Source organism: Fukomys damarensis, unplaced genomic scaffold (assembly GCF_012274545.1).
Source record: "Fukomys damarensis isolate Sample0158 unplaced genomic scaffold, DMR_v1.0_HiC HiC_scaffold_8, whole genome shotgun sequence".
Classification (NCBI taxonomy): domain Eukaryota; kingdom Metazoa; phylum Chordata; class Mammalia; order Rodentia; family Bathyergidae; genus Fukomys; species Fukomys damarensis.
Genome location: NW_022900920.1, coordinates 31,354,437 through 31,375,440, shown reverse-complemented (window position 1 = coordinate 31,375,440; position 21,004 = coordinate 31,354,437). Strand labels below are relative to the sequence as shown.

Genomic DNA, 21,004 nt, shown 5'->3' with positions numbered 1-21,004 from the left:
CCGAGCGCAGGGCCGGCTCGGAGGGGAGCCAGCCGGGGAGCCAGGGGCTGGCAGGCCGGCGCCTCTGCGGGCTTGTTTTGAATTTCCTGGGCCCGCCTCTACGGCCACATGCCCGCCCCTTTCGCTGGTGAGCCGGCTGCGCAGTCAGACCCAGCTTGAAACTGTCAGTTCCAGCGCGAGGCTGAGCTGTCGGGCAGAGGGATGGAGAGGCGGGGAGCTCGGGCTTTTGCTTCCCTTCCTCGGGCTTCGAAGCCTGGGTAGTGCGCATCGACACGAACGGTATTGGTACAGGTCCACGCTGCTGTACTATAAGTACTCTCATTTACGCATCTTAATTGACACAGTTCCACTGCGTGGAGACACTACCCCTGTTTCAGAGATAGATGGTGAACAGACTGCTTGAGAAAGGCCAAGAAATGGACTTTGAACCACACAGTTAGGGAGTGCCAGCACATAATGTAGCCAGTTTTTCTCAAAATACAGACCACCAGTGTTAAATGTTTTGGAGAATGCAAATTCCTGGGCTTTGCTTCAGGCTTAACCTCTCTGGAGGTGGAATCTGGGAACCTGCAGTAAGCTTGTCTCAGAATTGATGCAGAATTTGAGAACCGTAAGTTTAGGAACAGGCGTAGGACAAACCTATTAATCTCTGCTGCTTGTATTTCTGTAGTACCTGTTAAAGTCATTTTTTTTTACAGCTGAGATTTTTTTCCTGTTTAATGCGTTATTATGAGGCGCATATAAAGTATATGTAAAATGGCGCAATACTGAAAAGTCATGCTTTTGTATCCATCCCTGACACCTGAGGACCCCTTTCTCCCAGCAGCTATTGTTGTGAAGTCTGTGCACTAATAAGGTCTCAAGTTGATCAGTAAATGTTGAATTAAGTTATCTAGTGTGGAGCCCATGGCCAAATTAATCTATATTTGAGACCTAGTCTTTGCAGCATTGCTGGAAGTGAAGTTTGTATATTTAATGTTATAATCTATAAATAAAATTGTGGAAAAATACGATTAAGAATCTTTTCTGAATACTGAATTTTATGAATGAACTATGAGATGAATTAGATTGTTCGTTATTTTGGTGTTGTCTTTCATCTTTTCAAAAACAAAATTTTTAGGTCATAACTGAGAAAAGGGGCCATCAAAACCATTACATTTCTGTAGAATCCCTTTATGACTTTAAAAAAATAGAACATGATTGTACTGTAATTTCAACTTATCAAAATTTCATTTCTTTTCTTGTGCTGGGGATCAAACACAGAATCTTGTGTTTGCCAGGCAGGTGTGGCACCACTGAGCTACATCCCGGCCCATTTACCAAAATTTCTAACAACCAAAATGATTTGATTATGTATCATTGGTACAAATAAATACGTTTTCTGCCTTGAAATGGTGGTTATGGGAATTGCTTTCAACACATACAATTGACTTATCTCTTGGAGATATGAAAAAGCACTGTCCTCATTTAAGATGCTGAACAGGGTGATAGGTGTGTACATGGGAACGTAACACAGGATATGTTGCAGAAATGTTACAAAGTACTTGAGTAGTTCAGAGCATTGGCAGTGTTACTCTAGATATGGGTTGTAGTGGTGGATGCCATTTGTATTGAGCCTTGAGAGGAGAGTAATGTAATTGTTCGATTCACGAGTGTGTATGTATGTGTACATGTGTGTGTGTGGTGCTGGGGCGTAAACCCAAGGCCTTCTGCATGCTAAGCAAGTATTCTGCCACCGGCCACATCTCCAGCCCTGCATGTATATATATGGTTTATCTTTAAGATAAGCTGGTTCCTCCGGGGGTTGGTGCCATGCCTGCCTGGCAAGCGCAAGGTCCTGAGTTGGATCCCTGTACCAAAAACAAACAAAAACAAACAAACAAACAAAAAACCCCAAAAGATAAGGTAGTTCCAGGGAGCATATTGAATTTGTTCCCCCTGGTACTGGGAATCAAACTCAGGGCTTTGCATTTGTGCCATTGCTACATCCCCAGCCCTGGATGTTTTCATTATTGATTTGAAATTTTAAGATGTGGACACACAGAAGGAGTTTTTGGATTGGGTGACTGACACAAGTGTGAAATCCTATTAAAAGATTATGTGATTGTGTTGAGGAAGAGAAACTGAGAGGAAAGGGACAAATTGAGATATAGCTCGCCTCTGGACCTTAGTAAAGCAGCCATCTCACCTGGTATATATCAGATCATTTTATTTTTGGGGGGGTACTGGGAATTGATCTTAGGACTTTGAAAGGCAGGCGTGGTGCCACTGAGCTAAATCCCCGGCCCTCAGATCATTTTCTTAAAAGTTGTCTTTCATTTTTAAAACAGTTGGAAGTGTAGCTGTGGAAGACCAGCCAGATGTCAGTGCTGTATTGTCTGCCTACAATCAACAAGGAGACCCTACAATGTATGAAGAATACTATAGTGGACTGAAACACTTCATTGAATGTTCCTTGGACTGCCATCGAGCAGAACTATCCCAACTCTTTTATCCTCTGTTTGTACACATGTACTTGGAGCTAGTCTATAATCAACATGAGAATGAAGCAAAGTCATTCTTTGAGAAGTATGTGAATTTTAACATTTATTTATACATACGCATACACACATGTGTAACCATACAAATGTAAGATTGCAACTCAGAAGATACTTTATGAAGGAGAGTTACCCAGGGCTGTGTTAACCTCACATGGAGGGTGATGCAGTGGGAGAAGTCAGGGAGGGCTCCCAGAGGAAGCCATGTCTGAGGTGATGTCTGAAGATGGGGTTGGAACTAACTAAAGAGAGGAGGGGAAGGTATTTGTGAGAGCTGAGTCACAGGAGGGGTCATGGTCTCTGCAGAAACAGAGAGGGCCACAGCTGGAGCAGAAAATGGGTGGAGTGTAGTACAGTGATCCATCAGGGGCTGATTCCTGGACCATGCTGAACGTCTTTGTCCATAGAGCAGTAGGGAGTTGTTTTGGGTAGAATTAGATTTGGCTGAGAGTCATTGGCAAAAATAATGACAGCATAAAAAAATTATTTCTGTCTTTATTCTAAAAGGAATAGGAACCTGTGTTCGGATTAGATTAGACTGAGACAGTGACTGAAAACCCAAACAACAGAGGTTTAAATAACAGTGAAAGTTTATTTCTCTGTCTCCTGAAGGTAGGCTGTTTGGGACTGATGCCATGGGTCCTTGATTGTCAGGCACCCTCAGGCTTGTTGCTCTGCCGCCCTGTCATGTAGTCCCCATGTGGCTGACAGTGGCTCCAGCTCTGAGCATGTATGTCAGTGTTCTAGTCATAGGGAGGGCACACATCCTTCTTGGAAGAAGTAGGCACTGCTTCTTACAACTTTCCCGTCGATGGCCTCACCTACCTACAAAAGAGCTAGGAAATGTGGTCTTTACTTAGGATTTATGTGCTCAGCTAATATTTAAGTTTTCTGTTATGGAGGAAAAAAGGAAACATGGATATTTGGAGAGAGCAAGGCATCTGCTTCAGAAGTCACTGGAGGACTATGTCATTATAAATACACACTTTCAGAGGGAATTTATGTAGAAAGGAGAACAGATGCTAAGGGACAGAGTGCCTGTTGGTTGACCATTTTGGAGGTTTTCAAGAGATTCTTCATAGAGGTTATGAGTCTCCTTCCCCTAGGCCATCTGCAGAGGTAGAGGTATCTTGGTTGTCATGTTGGGAGAGCAGGGTCCTGAATGCACTAGGATGTGTAGGTGGTCCTCTTAGCAAAGATTGTCCTGCCTAAAATGCTCGTAGCGTTCCTGTTGAGAAAAACTGGGCTAGGCTTTGGAGGTGGAGGTACAGAGAAGTAGATTGGTGAGACCCTTGGTGGACTGGATGTGGAAGTGAGGGGATGGACGATCCCAGGTATCTTGATGATCCCAGGTTTCCAGCCCCTCAGCTGGATAGGCATGTGCTTCACTGATGTAGAAAGTCCAGGAGAAGAACTTTGTTTCTCAGGTAGAGAATGGTTTTGGGGAAGATGCTGGATGGGTATGGAACCCTGGATCTTGAACACGGGTCCCTAGTACTGAGCTGCATCCCAGCCCAGGCATAATATTTAGTTCTAATTCAGATGTGCTTTTTGACTCATTTAAGAGACATTATTTCCGTTGAGGACCACTCGTAACCTCCAGTCCTCATAAACTAATAGTTACTCTGTCCCTCACTGTCTCTTTTATTTTGTATTATTGGCTTTTTGAGACAGGTCCTGATACATAGTTCAGGCTGGCCTGGAACTCACTAGCACAGGCTGGCCTTGCACTCACAGTGATCCTCCTGCCTCAGCCTCCTGAGTGCGTACCACCAGCACCAGCTCCCCCTACCATCTTTTTTCCTGCTTGATACAATACAGAGTTTGGGGGAGCAGTAGAGACTGGAGCCATAGATTGGAGTCATGTACATTGTTGATGGCCGTAGGTGAGGCTATCCAGAGGAGAGTATGAAACAACAGGACTAAGCCCAAACCTTGAGGGGCTCCAACATTTAATGGACGAGTGTAAGAGAAAAAAGCTGAAGTAGGAAGGAAACCAGGAGTGTGTTTGCCATAGAGGCCAAAGGAAAGCAGTGTAGGAAGCAGTGCTTAATAGCTCTTTAAGCAGTAGAGATTGAAGATAGGACTTGTTAGGTAACACAGGAGTTTTCTGCCATTATATTTATTCATTTTACTAGGATGCCTAATAGAAGTTTTAGAAAGCAACATTTTCTGTAATGTAGTGTTTAAAAAATTGAGAATGTTAATGAGACAGATTTTCTAATAGAGCTAATTTCTCCTATAGTACTCATGAAAATCTCTTTTCCAGTCTCATGGTTTAGCCATCTTCCTACACAAGAAGCTGGAATGCCATGGAGTGTCCTTGTTTCCCTGTCTGGGACAGTCTCAGCCTTTGCCAGGACTCCGTGTCTAAGGGCTAATAGGTTGTGATAGGAAAACCACTGCATTCAAATCTTAGAAACCTGTAGTTCATGTATTGATTGAAGTATTGATGAACCCAAATGGGCAACATAAGTTTAGGGAGCCATTGGCTTTGTGTCTTTCCGAGCTGGAGCCTTGTCTCTAATGTTTAGTCATCATTTTCCAAATATTTTGTATTGATTTGCTGCTCTTACTGCCTATTTAATTTTACTTTTTTAGGAAAGCTTAAGATCTTTAAAAACAAAAGTACATTTATATGTATTAGTTGTCACCAAAGCTGAAGGCTTTAATTGCCTTTGATAATGGTGAGTAAATGGAAGCTTGCATCATTTGCTATTAATGTTTGTTCTTTTGTTAACAATATTAGAGTACTGATATTTCATAAATATTTCTGATATAAGAACATAGGATAGCATTAAAAATGGTGGGGCTGAAGCCGGGTGTGGTGGCACACACCTGTAATCCCAGCACTCGGGAGGCTGAGGCAGGAGGATTGCTGTGCGTTTGAGACCAGCCTGGGCCACAGAGTGAGTTCCAGGTCAGTCTCAACTATATAGTGAGACCCTGTCTCAAAAAAAAAAGGTGGAGCTTATGAGAATCTATGTATCGATTATGTTAAAAGGCTATGATAGGCACATTGAATTCATTATACCATTTTCTACTGTTTTATCTGCTTGAAACTTGCCATAATAAAACAGTTGTAAAAAGTGGGATTTTGAGAAAATGTAAAATTCAGTAAAGCAAGGGTTCTGACATTTTTCAAATGATAAATGACATTTTTCAAAGATAAACTGTACCAAAAGTGGGTAGTTTACCTTTCACCTACTTACGATATTTTTTTTAATCCTGCTCTTAAAATGTTTATGATAACTTTCATTAAAGGATTAAGTTTATCATTTTAGGATAAATCCAGAAGCTGAATTGTAAGTATTTTGAAGTGAATTAGTTCTGACTCTACAGCTTAGTTGAGGATGATTCAGACTACTGCATTGAAAATATTCTGGGATGGTTTATAAATACATGGGGGAGAGGCAGAACCCTTAACAATTACATTGAAAAATGACTTTTTAAAATCACTGAAACAGGTTCCATGGAGATCAGGAATGTTATTACCAGGATGACCTACGAGTATTATCTAGTCTTACCAAAAAGGAACACATGAAAGGGAATGAAACCATGTTGGATTTTCGAACAAGTAAATTTGTTCTGCGTATTTCCCGTGACTCGTACCAACTCTTGAAGAGGCATCTTCAGGAGAAACAGAACAATCAGATATGGAACATAGTTCAGGAGCACCTCTACATTGACATCTTTGATGGGATGCCGCGTAGTAAGCAACAGATAGATGCGATGGTGGGAAGTTTGGCAGGAGAGGCTAAACGAGAGGCAAACAAATCAAAGGTATGGGAATAAACCTAAGAACTATATAATGCAGATTTTGAAAAACTGTAGCATTTCCATCTACATAACTTATACATTTTTCTTGTAGCTAGCTTGGGAATAACTTTACATTGTATTTAAAATTGCACCTTCCAAAAGATGATGTGTGTATGTGAGGATTTGGGAGCAGCTGCACTTAACAGAACCCTTACAGCAGTGGCCGAAGGAGGAGTTTCCCTCACATGGGAAGCATTCCAGAGGAGGGCCCATGAGGGCTGACGTGACGCTGCACGGTGGCATCAGTGTCACCGTCTTTAGGATGTGGTTCTGCATGCTCCCAGACAGCTGTCGCAGCTTGAGCACTGCAGCCATGTCAGGAAGAAAGAAGAGGAGGATGAAAGCCTGTGGAGTTGCTCCCTTTTTATCAGGAAGACAACTTTTTGTTTTTGCTTTTGTTTTTTAAAACCATCCCCAATATATATCTGTAAATCTGTTGGCCCGAATTATGTTTTATGGTCATTCCTAGCTGCAAGGGAGCCTGAGAACAGAAATGATTTAAGTGAGCACATTGCTGCTTCAGTAAAATCAGGGTTCTGTTAATAAGGAAAAAAGGGGAAAATGGCAGTTGTGTAGACAAATACAGAACTCTACTTCAGGATATATATATATATATATATATATATATGCGCACTATATTGGGGTTATTTTGTTTTGTTTTGTTTTTTTGAGACAGGGTCTCACTATATAGTTTAGGCTGGCATTAAATTTACTATGGAGCCCAAGCTGGCCTCGAACTCATGGTGATCATCCTGCCTCAGCCTCCCGAGTGCTAGGATTACAAGCGTGTGCCGCCACACCTGGCTAAATTGTTATAACTGATTCATCCTGTCAAGGTGTGGAAAAATGTATTACTAAATAAAAATCAAGTGAAAACATACTGGTTCTTTTTATTTGTAGGTATTTTTTGGTTTATTAAAAGAACCAGAAATAGAGGTGCCTTTGGATGATGAGGATGAAGAGGGAGAAAATGAAGAAGGAAAACCTAAAAAAAAGAAGCCTAAAAAAGATAGTATTGGATCCAAAAGCAAAAAACAAGATCCCAATGCTCCACCTCAAAACAGGTGAGGAAGAAACCTCTGAAACTTGTGTGGAGGTGTAAGATTTGCCCCAGAGGGTTCAGTGCGTTAGTATTTTTCTTTTTTTATTGTGAGACAAGGTCTCCCTGTACAGCCCAGGTTGGCCTCAACCTCACAGTGATCTCCCTGCCTTGGCCTCCCAAGTGCTGGGATTACAGGCGTGTGCCGTGCCACCACGCTTATTTTAAAGAGTAATTTCCAGTCTGACTTTCTTTCACAGAATCCCTCTTCCTGAGTTAAAAGATTCAGATAAGTTGGATAAGATAATGAATATGAAAGAAACCACCAAACGAGTCCGCCTGGGGCCAGACTGCTTACCCTCCATCTGTTTCTATACATTCCTCAATGCTTACCAGGTTGGTAAAACAATCAGTTTCTTCCTAGAGAGTCATGTGAAGTGGTGATTAGGAGAAAGCTAAACGAGTATTAACTAAAACATCTTTTTAATTTAAAGTTTTTTTTTTTTTTGGTACCGGGGATTAAACTCAGGCCTTTGAGCCTGGGAGGCAGGCAGCAGTAAACTTTTTTTGACACACGGTCTCAGTGTGCAGTTCAGGCTTGAATTCACAGTGTAGTCCAGGCTGGTCTTGAACTTTTGGTGATCCTCCTGCCTCAGCCTTGCCAAGTGCTGGGATTACAGGTGTGCACCATCATTCTTGGCTCTTTTTATTTATTTATTTTTGATACTGGGGATTGAATCCTATCACTGAGCTATGTCCCTTTTTATATTTTATTTTGAGATAAGATCTCAGTAAGTTGCACAGGCTGGACTTCATCTTATGATCCTTCTGCTGCAGCCTCCCTCACAGCTACAATTACATGCTATAAACTCTTGATATAGTTTAAGGCAGGAAAGAATTGGATGCTACACTATAGGTAGAAAGCTTGTACTGGAATCTTGCTTGCTGTTTACCTTTATTTCACGGATCAGAATTCTGCCAGCGATTGGAGAGGTGAACACTGGTTCATCTCTGTTGAACTTGATTTAAGTATTAATATAAAATGATACTTTTAAGACTTCTACATATCTTTTTTTTTTTTTTTTTTTTTTTTTTTTTTTTTTTTTGAGACAGGGTCTCACTGTGTAGTTGAGACTGGCCTGGAACTCACTATGTAGCCCAGGCTGGTCTTGAACTCACAGAACTCACAGCAAGCCTCCTGCCTCAGCCTCACGAGTGCTGGGATTATAGGCATATACCAACACACCCAGTGGAGAATTCTACGTATCTTTATAGTCTCCTAATAGCCACTGAGCATATACTTAGCAAATGTTATGCAAAAATAATTAGCCTTTGCTTCCTCTCATGCTCTCAAACATGGAGGACAAAAGTGGGTAAATGCCAAGCTGCTCTTCAGGTGTGAGCTTTCCCACTGATTTTTATACGGGAAAACCAGTCGTTGCTACTGTCTAAGGTGTGAGCACGATTCTTTTCTCTAAACGTGTGTTTTCAGTATAAGACTTGTTTTGTTGGCAGGGCCTCACTGCAGTGGACGTCACTGATGACTCTAGTCTGATTGCTGGAGGTTTTGCAGATTCAACTGTCAGAGTGTGGTCTGTGACACCCAAAAAGCTTCGTACGGTCAAACAAGCAGCAGGTAACTGAGATGACCTTTAAGGCTGTAAACTTGCCAGTAATCTACACCAGTTTTGACCTCATGGAATATACATAGGAAGTTGTGATATTTCCAGAAACTGACCTGATTTTGCTTTAATTCAAGATGCCAGAGAGCACTAGAGTGGCAAGCAGGAGACCAGACTACTAGACTTATTTTCTCTGGTCCTAAGATTTCTCATCTGTAAAATACAGGGATTAGGCTAAAAACTCCTTAATGCTAAAATTGTAACATTTTGTAAATCTTAAACCCTAGGGAGGAGACCTTAAGTCGTTGAATACTTTGTTTTAGTCATAAAAATGGCTAAAAAAAAAGTAATGGTCAAGATTTCATTTGAAAGTTTTTTTTGCTAACTACATTATCTAAACAAAATAGTTTAAAATTTTAATTTTAGTATTTTCAGTTTTCATTTTTGTGAAACTTTCTTGTATTATGGTTGGCACATTTAAATGCCAATCCAATACTGAGTAACTGGCCATACCCCCGCACATTATGAACCGTTCGAGCCTTTGTTTCCTCTCCTGCTAATGGGATGATGTTACCTAATTTAGAGGCATTAGCACTGTGGTTAGGGTATAGGAAGCACTGTTCTAATGTTGTTCTCCTGAACCTTGATGTAATTACAATGTTTTGATGAATGCACTTTAAAAAAATTATTTTTGGACCATTTTAGATCTTAGCCTCATAGACAAAGAATCAGATGATGTCTTAGAAAGAATCATGGATGAGAAAACCGCAAGTGAGTTGAAGATTTTGTATGGTCACAGTGGGCCTGTCTATGGAGCCAGCTTCAGTCCAGATAGGTAAAATAGAAACAATGAAAATTAAATACTGAGTACTGTATTGAGATGATGTAAAAGTTCGCTGTGGGACACACGGTGCAAATGCCTGGAAAACTCCACTGGGAAACTCTCATGGTTGCCTATTCATCTTTTAAGATTCTGCCATTTGTTGTTTCACCTTAGCGCACTAGTCTATAAGATAACAAAAATATATGTCTGAATTTATAGAATCAAATCGCACAGTTCAGGGCTCACTGGTTTTCAAAAATTAGCTCTATTTTTGTATAACCCTGATAGAGTTTGAATTGTTTGGTCCCTACATTGTATCTTGTGGTATCATGTTTAAGACAGATTCCTGGTATTAATCGTGTAATGCCTATCAACTGAAGCTGTGTCTTTCAGTACCCACCCTCAGAGCCTAAGAAAGTTGAGTGCAGTGGCATGTGCTTACAATAATCCCAGCTACTCGGGAGGCTGAGGCAGGAGGGTCATGAATTTGAGGCTAGCTTGGGCAACATGGCAAGATGCCATTTCTTTTTGCTTTTTTGTTTGTTTTCTTACTGGGGATCAAACTCGGGACCTTGCGCTTGTTAAGAGATGTGGCAGAACCACTCTGCTAAATCACTGGCCCAAGATGCCATTTCAAAAAGAAACAGTAAACCTTAAGAATACACTAAACAGGAATTTTGAAATTGCTGTTTTTTAGGCTGTGCTTTCTTTTAGCCATAGGATTCTAGAGTATCACTGTGTATGTTTAGGTATTTGCCTGTTTTTTGTGATCTCCAACATTCTGTAGAAATGGGGATTGACAATAAATGTTTTGCTAAAAGAAAAAAAAGAAACGAGTATTTTGTACACGATCCTGTCCGTGTCTTACCTGGACAGATAAAGAGCTTCCAACCCATCATAGTTTTTATCTTCATGAAACTTAAAAATTTTTTTTCTTTCTTCTTTTTCTTGGTACTGGGGACCTAACTCAGGACCTTTTGCTTGCAAGGCAGGTGCGGTGCCACTGAGCTAAATCCCTGGCTTAATTTTTTTTTTTTTTTTGAGACAGGGTCTCGCTACATAGTTCAGGCAGGCCTGGAGACTTGTGGCAATCCTCCTGCTTCAGCCTCCTGAGTGCTTGGAATTACAGGCATGTGCCACCATGCCTGGCTGTCTTCATGAAACATTTTGAGGATGTTTATTGTCTAATGGGACTAAGCTAGCTTCTTACTTGAGGGAAACCTGATTTCAGTGAAAACTGCTTGTGTATTTATCTCTTAAAATGGTATTAGCCTATCTGTAGCCCTGCTCTCTACCTTCCTCTACCCCCAAAAAAGTGTATTTTCTTTTTAATTCTTTAATTGGAGGGGAGGGTGCTGGGAATGGTACACAGGGCGTTAAGTGCATGCTAAATATAAGCATGTGCTATACTACTGACCTACATTCCCTGCCTTTTTTTTTTTTTTAATACAAATCACATAGGATAAGAAAACAGCATCTTCATTTTAGAGCCAAAAATTAAGTAACATGTCAAATTTCTTAACTCTCAATTTACCTTATTTGAACAGTTTTCATTTGCCTGATATTTCCCCCGCTAAAGAACTGATTTTCTCCCCTAACAAACTAAGTTTTTATAATCTAACCTCATTAGTAGGTGTTCAGTATATGTAGTGCTGGGCTCATGTTTGGTTTTAACATTAGTTGGGTAGAATTTTTGGCTCTTGATAGCTACTATAAAGTCCATGTATAAAAGTGACAGGTAACATCTAGCTAGCTAATTTAATGTATTCACATGTGCGGAGAAACTGCAGATAACTGATTCTTTGAATGTGTCACCTTTCCCTCTCAGGAACTATCTACTTTCCTCTTCGGAGGATGGAACTGTTAGACTGTGGAGCCTCCAGACATTTACTTGCTTGGTGGGATATAAAGGACACAACTACCCTGTGTGGGACACACAGTTTTCTCCGTATGGATATTATTTTGTGTCAGGGGGCCATGACCGAGTAGCTCGGTAAGAACACCATGCTTTTAGGACTGGGTCTATTCAATGAGCAGAATGGTTTCTTGTTGAGAATTACAGACTCCAACTCAACACATTTTCCCTTCGTTATTCAGGATCAGTTCTCCAAGAACACCAGCATTTATAGTTCTTAACCTATGATGACAGTGAATTTGGGACAGGAGTGTTACTGTATCTGTAATTGTAATCTGTAACAGAATCCTGCTGTTAGCTTGTAATGTGCTTCACTCAATCTAATGTTTATTCTTCTTTCAGCAGCACTGTATTTGTTTTCCTGTCAATGAAATGACAATGAATGTCAATGAAATGTCAATGAAATGTGGATGAGGTAGCTCAGGTTAGAAACTAACTGTGTGGTGATCAAAACTAAGAGAACATTTTTCTATGGTTTAGATGAGGGAGAAAAAACAGTGAATTAAAGATCTGTATTATTAGAAAACTTACATACCAAGCCAGGTATGATGGTGTGTGACTGTTGTAATTCCAGCTGAGGCAGAAGGGTCACTGAGTTTGAGGTCAGCCCAGGCTACATAGTGAGTTCAAGGGCCAGCCTGAGCTACACAGCAAAACCCTGTCTCAGAAACAAACCCTCAGTCCCTAACCATGTATCAGATCAGTTCTTCCAAATGTCAGTCTCAATCATTCTATCTTCTTTCCTCCATTTGGCTGGCACGGGGGACCCGTTTAGAAAATGTCACCTGGGTATTTCTAGTGATTTTGCATAGAACTTTGGCATTTTGTAGTTAACTACTAATTATCATCTTTTGATTTCCGTAACATTAAAAAAAAGGCTCTGGGCTACAGACCATTATCAGCCCTTAAGGATATTTGCTGGTCATCTTGCTGATGTGAATTGTACGAGATTCCATCCAAACTCAAATTACGTTGCTACGGGATCTGCAGATAGAACCGTGCGGCTCTGGGATGTTCTGAATGGTAACTGTGTAAGGATCTTCACTGGACACAAGGTATTTCACATCTCATTGCAGCACATAGATGTTTTTGAGATAAAAATATTTTCAAACTACCTAGTGGCACATATATTTTAAAGATATACCACAGCAAAGTAAAATTCTAACTTTGTCTCACTTTGTGATATATTAACACTACTCTTGGATGTTTTTCATGGACTTTTCTAGGGACCAATTCATTCCTTGACATTTTCTCCCAATGGGAGATTCCTGGCTACAGGAGCAACAGATGGCAGAGTACTCCTTTGGGATATTGGACATGGTTTGATGGTTGGAGAATTAAAAGGCCACACTGACACAGTCTGTTCACTTAGGTTTAGTAGAGATGGTGAAATTTTGGCATCAGGTAAATGATTATTCATGGCTTTGTGATAAAAGATTTAGGTTCTCAGCAGAAATTTATAGTAAATTCATAAACTACACACGGTAAATCTAAATATGGTGGAAGTGGTTAATGGTTCCCTTTGATTTTCCCCTAGGGTCAATGGATAACACAGTCCGGTTGTGGGATGCCATCAAAGCATTTGAAGATTTAGAGACTGATGACTTTACTACAGCTACTGGGCATATAAATTTACCTGAGAATTCACAGGAGTTACTGTTGGGTACATATATGACCAAATCAACACCAGTTGTACACCTCCATTTTACTCGAAGAAACCTGGTTCTAGCTGCAGGAGCTTATAGTCCACAATAAACCATCGGTATTAAAAGACTTTGGAAGCTACTGTTTGAAAAAAGGGAGTCTAAAAAGCAAATACCTCAGTGATTAATAATTTAAGCTACAAAGAATGTTTGTCTATATGAATCTGGAAGTATGCTGCTTGGAAAATCTGAACAGTGCAGTTCCACGTTTCTATAGCAACCACATTTAACTAATTTCCGTTAGTTGAAGAAGAGGTATTATGTTCATGGAGGGGACATTTATGGTGCTTTGGATTGTGTGGAAACTATGCATTTTCTGTTCAAATGCTATTTTAATTTATTATGTTTAGAAAAAAATTGATTTAACTTCATCCTGCTTCAAGATCAAATTAAGAAATATGAATTTTAGCTGAAGAATTCTATGAGCATGTATGTTTCTGCTGTGAAGTTACGATATGGCACTCAAGTGCTATGTTAAGTGATCCACTAACATTTTTTGTTGGCCTGTGATTGGTGGAATGTATGTAACTAGGCAGGGTAAACTACAATTCCTTCCTAAGTTTAGATGAAGTACAACCATCCACTAACATCTCGATTTACACCTGTTTTGAGTGCACTCAAACATTGTATATCAGGTGAAGAAACTTAGCTTCCATGTTCTACTTCAGCTAAAATGGCTCCGTAAAACCTAGTACACTTGAAGTCAGACAGACATTTCAGTTGCTTACCTCCAGTACTGAGCCTTGCTTTGGAAAACTAAAAGATTTAGACCAAGTCACTGCCAATTTTTGCCTTTGTTGCATTTTGTACAGTTTTTATATTTTTGATACCTTGTAAATAAAGACAACCAGCTTTTCCAGGTTCATAATTTATTGTACAAACTGAGTATTACATGATGTGTGACATTAGCTCCTCCAGGCACGGGAACTTGACAGATGAAGTCCAATGCTGTAAAATTCCATGAAGAAAGCAAAAACAGTTTTGACACAAATATGTTCAATTCTTCTTTTAAGACATTTAATAATTATGAATCCTAAAGAAATTCAATATAAACCCATCAGATTCTCAAAGGAGTCAGTAAGGCCCAAAGAATTAAGGTATCTCAGACTGATACTTGTTTTTTCTCCCTAAGGTGGGATGGAATCTAGGACCTGAATGCTAGGCACATTCTCTCAGGTACATCCCTCACCCCAAACATGCCACCTTTTAATAGCAGAACTGCAGGAAATTCACTAAGATTCTAAAGATAGACTACTAAAAAAGTCTAGTATACAAAGTAACATTTTAAGTAACAAAATAGATTCCCATCTTAACATGAGAAACAAGTTTTCCATTTTAATTAGGTACTGCCACCCCTCCCCAAGTTAGGAGTTAAAATATATGAAAAATTAGCTCAAAAACTACCTATCTGTCAGAATAAGCTTTAGGCCACTGCATTCTGGAATATGCAGTCTCCCAAAGGAAACATTTTGAGATTGGAAAAGCTCTTAACAGCAGAAGAAAAATTACTATCTAAGGAAGAATTACATCAGATGAACATCTGGATTTTGGACTGCCTGCATATTATATGGCTAACACATTTGTTCACTTAAGGGTGGGCAAATGGGGCTTGAGGTAATACAAACATGTGGAAGGAGAAAAAAGACAGATTATATATGAAACTAGCAGACAAACTACCAAAAGACAACAAATAACTGAAGTTCATTCAGGGCTGGGTTTGTAGCTCAGTGGCAGAGCACTTACCTAGTATGCACGATGCCCTCGGTTTGATCCCCAACACTGCAAAAAGCAAAAAAGAATTATTACATGAAGAGTCACTCAACTGTTAAACAAGGACAGGAACAGAATGTTATGAAAAATACAAACAGAAGAAAAAGCAAGAGGGGACCCTCCACCCCAAAACACTCCAGTATTGGGAACTGGATCCAGGGAAACTGGAGCTCTATCCCTAGTTCTTTATTATTTCAAGACAGTGTCTTGCTAAGTTTTCCAGGTTGGTCTTGGACCTCCCAAGTAACTGGGATTACCGTCACATAGCATGGTGTACAACTCAATGTTTTTTTACTCATCAAATCAGGAAACTGATAGTAATCCACAAAGGGTAAAGCAAAAGACACACCCTCTCACAAAGCTGGGTGCCTCATGATCCTTTAACCTAAGAAAACATTCATAAATACAATGCTTCAGGTTCAAAGTATTCATTGAAATTATTTTTTTTAATTATGAGGATTTCTTCTGTGAAATATATGTATGAACACTCATACATTCAAATCAGAAAATACTTTTTATAAAATTATAGACATGATCATAGCCTTTGGAAACCAAATACATTAAAAAAGAGCTAAGCCAAAAAATAAAAACTGTCAAAGTAATGAGATACATAGGCAACATACTTTCCTGTATGCAGTACGTTTGCAAAATGATAAGTTTACTATTATCGTAACCAATACAAAAATGGCTGTTATAAACTTTAAAACAAACAGATCATATTGGGGATTGAGCCCAGAGCCTTACATATGTTACATAAACATTCTACCACTGAGCTATGTCTCCAGCTCTTTTTTAAATTTTACTGGGAGACAGGTTTGCTAAACTGGCCAGGCTGGTCATGAACTTGACTCTCCTGCCTCAGTGTGAGAAACAGCCAGGATTCTAGGCATGCACCATGATATCCAGCCAGTTATAAAGTTTTATTATTTTATTTTATTTTTATTTTTTGGGTACTGGGAATTGAACTCAGGACCTTACACTTGCCAGACAGATGTGGCATTCCTGGCCCGTATAAAGTCTGATTTATTTATTTAGAGACAGGGTCTCACTATGTAGTTGAGACTGACCTGGAACTCACTGTGTAGCCCAGGCTGGTCTCGAACTCACAGCGATCCTCCTGCCTCAGCCTCCCCAGTGCGGGGATTACAGGCATGCGCCACCACGCCCAGCTCCGTATAAAGTTTTAAATGCTAGCTTCTTACTATTTATGTTGCTTTTACAGCTGGTGTTTTTGTTTTTTTAGACCTTAACTTGAAATACAAGATCGTCAGAGCAATGCCTCCATATGTGGCCAGGACACACTGAAAAAAAATACAAACAAGAGTTATTGCCATGCCTGTATTATTCTAAAATATAACTGCTTAAAGTTAGCATTAATACTTACATTCATTCTACCTGTGAGGGTGTAAGAGTTGAAATATTTTTTGATGCCAGTGAACTGGTATTGGGCATCGACTTCTGGACCTGCCATGATTCCAATCTTTTAAAAAAAGCATTAATAAATTGGTTTGGATGCAATTCAAAAGAAAAATATAGTTTTACTTTAAACACTAAGACTCACTGTGCATAATTGCTATCTGTTTTGGCCAACACAACAGTAGCAAAGAAAATGAAAACAGTCTAGGACTTTAACCTGACTAGTTTCATAAACACTTCAGAATATGTCAAACCACTTAACACAAAGCCAGGTGTGGTGGTGCACGCCTGTAATCCCAGCATGCGGGAGGCTGAGGCGGGAGGATGGAAGGATCGCTGTGAGTTCGAGACCAGCCTGGGCTACACAGTGAGTTCCAGGTCAGTCTCAACTACATAGTGAGACCCTGTCTCAAAAAATAAGAATAAAAAATTTTAAAAAACCCCCTTAATACAAAAACATACAAGTGTTAAGTCCACTCTCTGATTCAGTATAGTTCAGTTTTTATTCCTAGCTCTATCTACTATGGTTCATTGAACCAGGTTTTTTGTTGTTGAAGTTCTGAAATTTGGGCTTTAAAAATTTTTATTAGTGCATGTCTGCAGTACATATTGATTACATTCATCATGGGGAACTGGTACACATACATGACACGTCTTAATTCTTTTATGTCCCCCTTCAGCTCTTGTTCCCTTCCCACTTGCAGAAGATCTCCCTGTTACCTATTACCCATTTTTATTTTGCTCATTATACTTAGGGTTTCTTTCTTTCTTTCTTTTTTGGTACTGGGGATCAAACTCAGAACCTTGAGCTTACAAGGCAGGTGCAGTGCCACTGAGCTAAATCCCCAGCCCTTTTGGGTTTCTTATATAAGAGAAATCATGTAATATTTAAGCTCATGTATCTGATGTACTTCATTAAAATTATGGTCTTGGGGCTGGGGATGTAGCTCAGTGGTTCCGCCCCTGCCTTGTAAGTGCAAGGTCCTGAGTTTGATCCCTGATGCCAAAAAAAAAAAAAAAAAAAGTCAAGGTGTATCCATTTTCCTACAGATGATTTAAATCTGTCATCCTTTATAGCACAATGTGCTCTATTGTATATAAAACACGTTTTTAAATCCATTGACCTGTCAATGGACATAGAAGCTGCATCAAAGATTAGCTATTATGAGTTATTATGAGCTATTACGAATAGTCCAGGTTGTGCTACTATAAACATAGATGTGAATGAAGACTAGTTGAAATTTGCAGCTTGTGATATTTTTCAAACTTTCTCAAAGGGGTGACTGCTAATTAACATAACTTACAACCCCTACTTTTATGTAAGTTTTTCTTCTTATAAATCACTTAGGGGTTCCATGGGTGGGCAAAGATGGGATCATTTACTAAATAGAGTTGAAATACTAGGCTCTGTTGGGTGGGGAAGCTGGATTCCTCACTTCTTATGCCAAAATAAGATGTTAATGTAAACAACAAAACCAGCAAGTTCTAAAGAATAGATGGGAAATATTTTAATTATCTTGGCAAAGGGAAAATATAAAGAATACCAGGAATGAAAAAGGCAAAACATAAAATCTTACAAAGAAATGTAAAATGAGACTAGTATTTATCCATCAAACTGGCATAGATAAAACTAAGAAGCAGTGTTAAATAAGAACATGGGACTCAGCATTTTTTGCTTGTAGTATAAACTGGTACAGCCTTCCTAGAGTACAATTTGGAATATCTATCAAATTATATAACAAGTATGTCTTTCCATCTAGGTGGTTAATCTTTTTCCCCAAGACCTCAACTATAGAAATATGTTGAAATTATGTGGTTCAAGAATAGTCACTGAAATACTTTGAGACAGGGTCTTGCTACGCAGTTCAGGTTGTCTTTGAACTCACTATGTAGCCCAGGCTGACCTCGAAGTCATGGTGATCCTCCTGCCTCAGCCTCCAGAATGCTGGGCTTAGAAGGCATGAGCCACCATGCCCAGGTAAAATGCTGTTTATGAAAGTAAAAAACTAGAAAAACTAAAAATCCATCTGTACAATATGCAAGACTAATAATGGTTTCCATTAGAAGAAATACAATGTCCATAGATCTTTCATGCACTGACACGGAAAAAGGACCCTAAGTAATGGTAAATAATAAAAAATCGCCAGGCTTTGGTGGCACATGTAATCCTAGCACTCACGAGGCTGAGGCAGGAGGATTGCCACAAGTTCAAGGTTAGCTTGGGCTAGAAAGTTCAAGGCCAGCCTGAACTACATAACAAGACCCTCTCAAAAAACCAAAACCAAACCAAACCACACACACAAAAAATCCAAAATTATAAAAAACTGTATTTCTAAATAATATACTATAGAGTACATTAATGATTCTCAAAGTTTGGTCCCTAGACCAGCAGCATCAGCATTCCTGGCAACTTATTATATAGCAAACTTTTAAGACAGGTCAGGTCTATAGTTCCTGTGTATTTTACAAAGGCATGTATTCCTTTTATCATAGGAAAGAGACATTCCAATGGTCACCACACAACGGCATTTGAAAATTTGTATGTGTGACCAACTATCTACCATGACCGACACCACGCCAAGTTGATTGCTAACAAACGAGCCGGTCGAGGTCCGGTCGAGATTAGTAGGCAGTGGCAGTGACTGCTGGCTCTTGACAAAATGGAAGAGGGAGAGATCAGTGAGGGAGTTGTTGCTATGGAAACTGGCTCTCCTCTGCCATTCTAAGGCCTTTAGAGACATTCATGTGCAGAGACTTGGCAATGACAATTTAAGATTTTAATTTTGAATGTTTTGGAGAGGAAACATTTTCTTAGGTCACTTCATGTACGTTGGCCAGTCTAACTCAAGTTGGAAAATCTCCATTAAAAGAAATCTTTATGATATAGTTTTAACATTAACTCTCATTTTGCTAAATCTACTAAAGGAATATTTCTTCCATTCATTTTGTAATAATTTTTTTTATTATGGTATGAAGTAGGTTCTTACAAGAAACACTACAGAAACAAGTGCTTAACTGTGTCAACTTGTTAAGTGACAATTCCCATGCAGCGTGCCTAGCAAAATTTTGAGGGAGGATGTGGTGTCCAACTGAAACATCAAAGTGCTTTAAATTTCACTCTAAATATAGGAGTAAGCCAGAAGACTAATTCTGATTTGCAGGAAAAGGCATGACATGGTAACTGAAATTCAGTGTAGATCTTAAAGAGAGGCTGCACAGAGGCTGAGTGGAGTGTTGCTGATGAGAGAACGCGAATAAGCCCCAACATCTAAGTTTGCACCCTTTAGCAAAAGGCAGGTTACTGGACAGCAAAGATCAGGAAGCCTTGTTTTAGAGTGCCCTCTGCACAATCATTAAATTGCAACTTGCTTCCCTTTAAGCCACAGGTAAGTTTAGAAAAACGTATCATTGAAGGAGAAAATCACCTAAGACGCATACTTGTGAACTTAAGCTGTTAAATGGCAGTCCGTGGGGAAGTCTAAGCGCACAGGGCCTCTGTCTCCGTTTCTAAACAAGGCGCTGACCAACAGGAACACGACCAATCCCTTCACGCTGCTCTCTGCCATAAAGCCAGCATTTCATTAAAGACCCGCTGCCCTGTAGGTTCCGTTGTTCGATACCGTTTCTCTCCCATCCGACTGGACGCCTACTGGGAGAGGTGAGCGCAAACTCGGCCGCGAGCCGCTCGGCTGTCGGCTCGGACTCCCCCAGGAAACAACGCCGGCCGCCGACCCCACGCACTGGAACCCAGACTCGTTCGCGCTCGCCGGACAAAGGCCGCTGCGCAGCTACAGGAGGCCTGGCTGTCGGCTTCCTCCTCGCAGCTCGGGGGAAATATCCTCGGCCACACACACGAAAAGAGGTGAGTTCGGCCAGAGACGGGGGTCGGAGCCGTGTCCTCGCCCAGTTTCACGTCACCAGGTGACCTTGAGGGACTCCCCTCGCAGCGCGACACTTTGTTCAGTGGAAAATGCGCCCGAAGCGTCTTGGGAGCGGCGCGCGCCTCCGGGAGGCCGGCTGTTGCCCGCACCCGCGACCCCGACCCCATTTCTCTAGCTCCCTTTTCATCCCCACCGTTCGGCCCCCTAAAGCGAAGGTCCCTCGGACTTCCCGGGCCAGAAACCGTCAGACTTGGGTTGACCCTACAAAGCTGAGGCGCGAAGTCCGATCCCGGGACTCCTCTTCACTCACCTCGTCAGAACCACAAATTCCGCAGGTGACGTCCTTCAACTTACACAAGTCCCTCCACAGCCAGGCCGGAAAGGGCCGCCTTCTCCGCTCGCGTTTAACCGACCCCTGCGGCTCACTCTTCTCCGTCGATTGGCTGGGGCGCTGAGTCCCGCCCTTTCGCTTCCGATCT

The 21,004-nt window shown here is 40.5% G+C and overlaps 3 protein-coding genes across 4 annotated transcripts in view; 2 read left to right on the top strand and 1 right to left on the bottom strand.

Moving 5' to 3' along the window:
• Taf5 (TATA-box binding protein associated factor 5) overlaps positions 1-14,217 on the top strand; it is a 14,843-nt gene extending 626 nt beyond the window's left edge. The window contains exons 2-12 of the mRNA XM_010626517.3: positions 187-279; positions 2,331-2,568; positions 6,005-6,320; positions 7,257-7,420; positions 7,656-7,791; positions 8,911-9,031; positions 9,723-9,852; positions 11,669-11,833; positions 12,633-12,810; positions 12,982-13,159; positions 13,293-14,217. Of these exons, the coding sequence (XP_010624819.1) occupies positions 187-279; positions 2,331-2,568; positions 6,005-6,320; positions 7,257-7,420; positions 7,656-7,791; positions 8,911-9,031; positions 9,723-9,852; positions 11,669-11,833; positions 12,633-12,810; positions 12,982-13,159; positions 13,293-13,510 (1,937 nt within the window). The 3' untranslated portion in view covers positions 13,511-14,217. The remainder of the gene's footprint in view (positions 1-186; positions 280-2,330; positions 2,569-6,004; positions 6,321-7,256; positions 7,421-7,655; positions 7,792-8,910; positions 9,032-9,722; positions 9,853-11,668; positions 11,834-12,632; positions 12,811-12,981; positions 13,160-13,292) is intronic.
• Positions 14,218-14,310: 93 nt separating this feature from the next.
• Positions 14,311-20,935, bottom strand: Atp5md (ATP synthase membrane subunit DAPIT). Of its 2 annotated transcripts, none has more exons than XM_010626455.3 (5): positions 20,836-20,935; positions 16,613-16,708; positions 16,431-16,529; positions 15,202-15,237; positions 14,311-14,406 (listed from the first exon to the last, which is right to left on the bottom strand). In XM_010626455.3, the coding sequence occupies exons 2-3, from the start codon at positions 16,697-16,699 to the stop codon at positions 16,434-16,436; spliced, it is 183 nt and encodes a 60-aa protein (XP_010624757.1). In that variant the 5' UTR covers positions 16,700-16,708; positions 20,836-20,935; the 3' UTR covers positions 14,311-14,406; positions 15,202-15,237; positions 16,431-16,433. The 2 variants fall into 2 exon arrangements, with proteins under 2 accessions (XP_010624757.1, XP_010624759.1); XM_010626457.2 differs by lacking the exon at positions 20,836-20,935 and adding an exon at positions 20,083-20,168.
• The window catches only part of Pdcd11 (programmed cell death 11), a 38,782-nt gene continuing 38,209 nt past the window's right edge, over positions 20,432-21,004 (top strand). The window contains exon 1 of the mRNA XM_010626454.3: positions 20,432-20,506. The gene's annotated coding sequence lies outside the window, so the exon portion shown is untranslated. The remainder of the gene's footprint in view (positions 20,507-21,004) is intronic.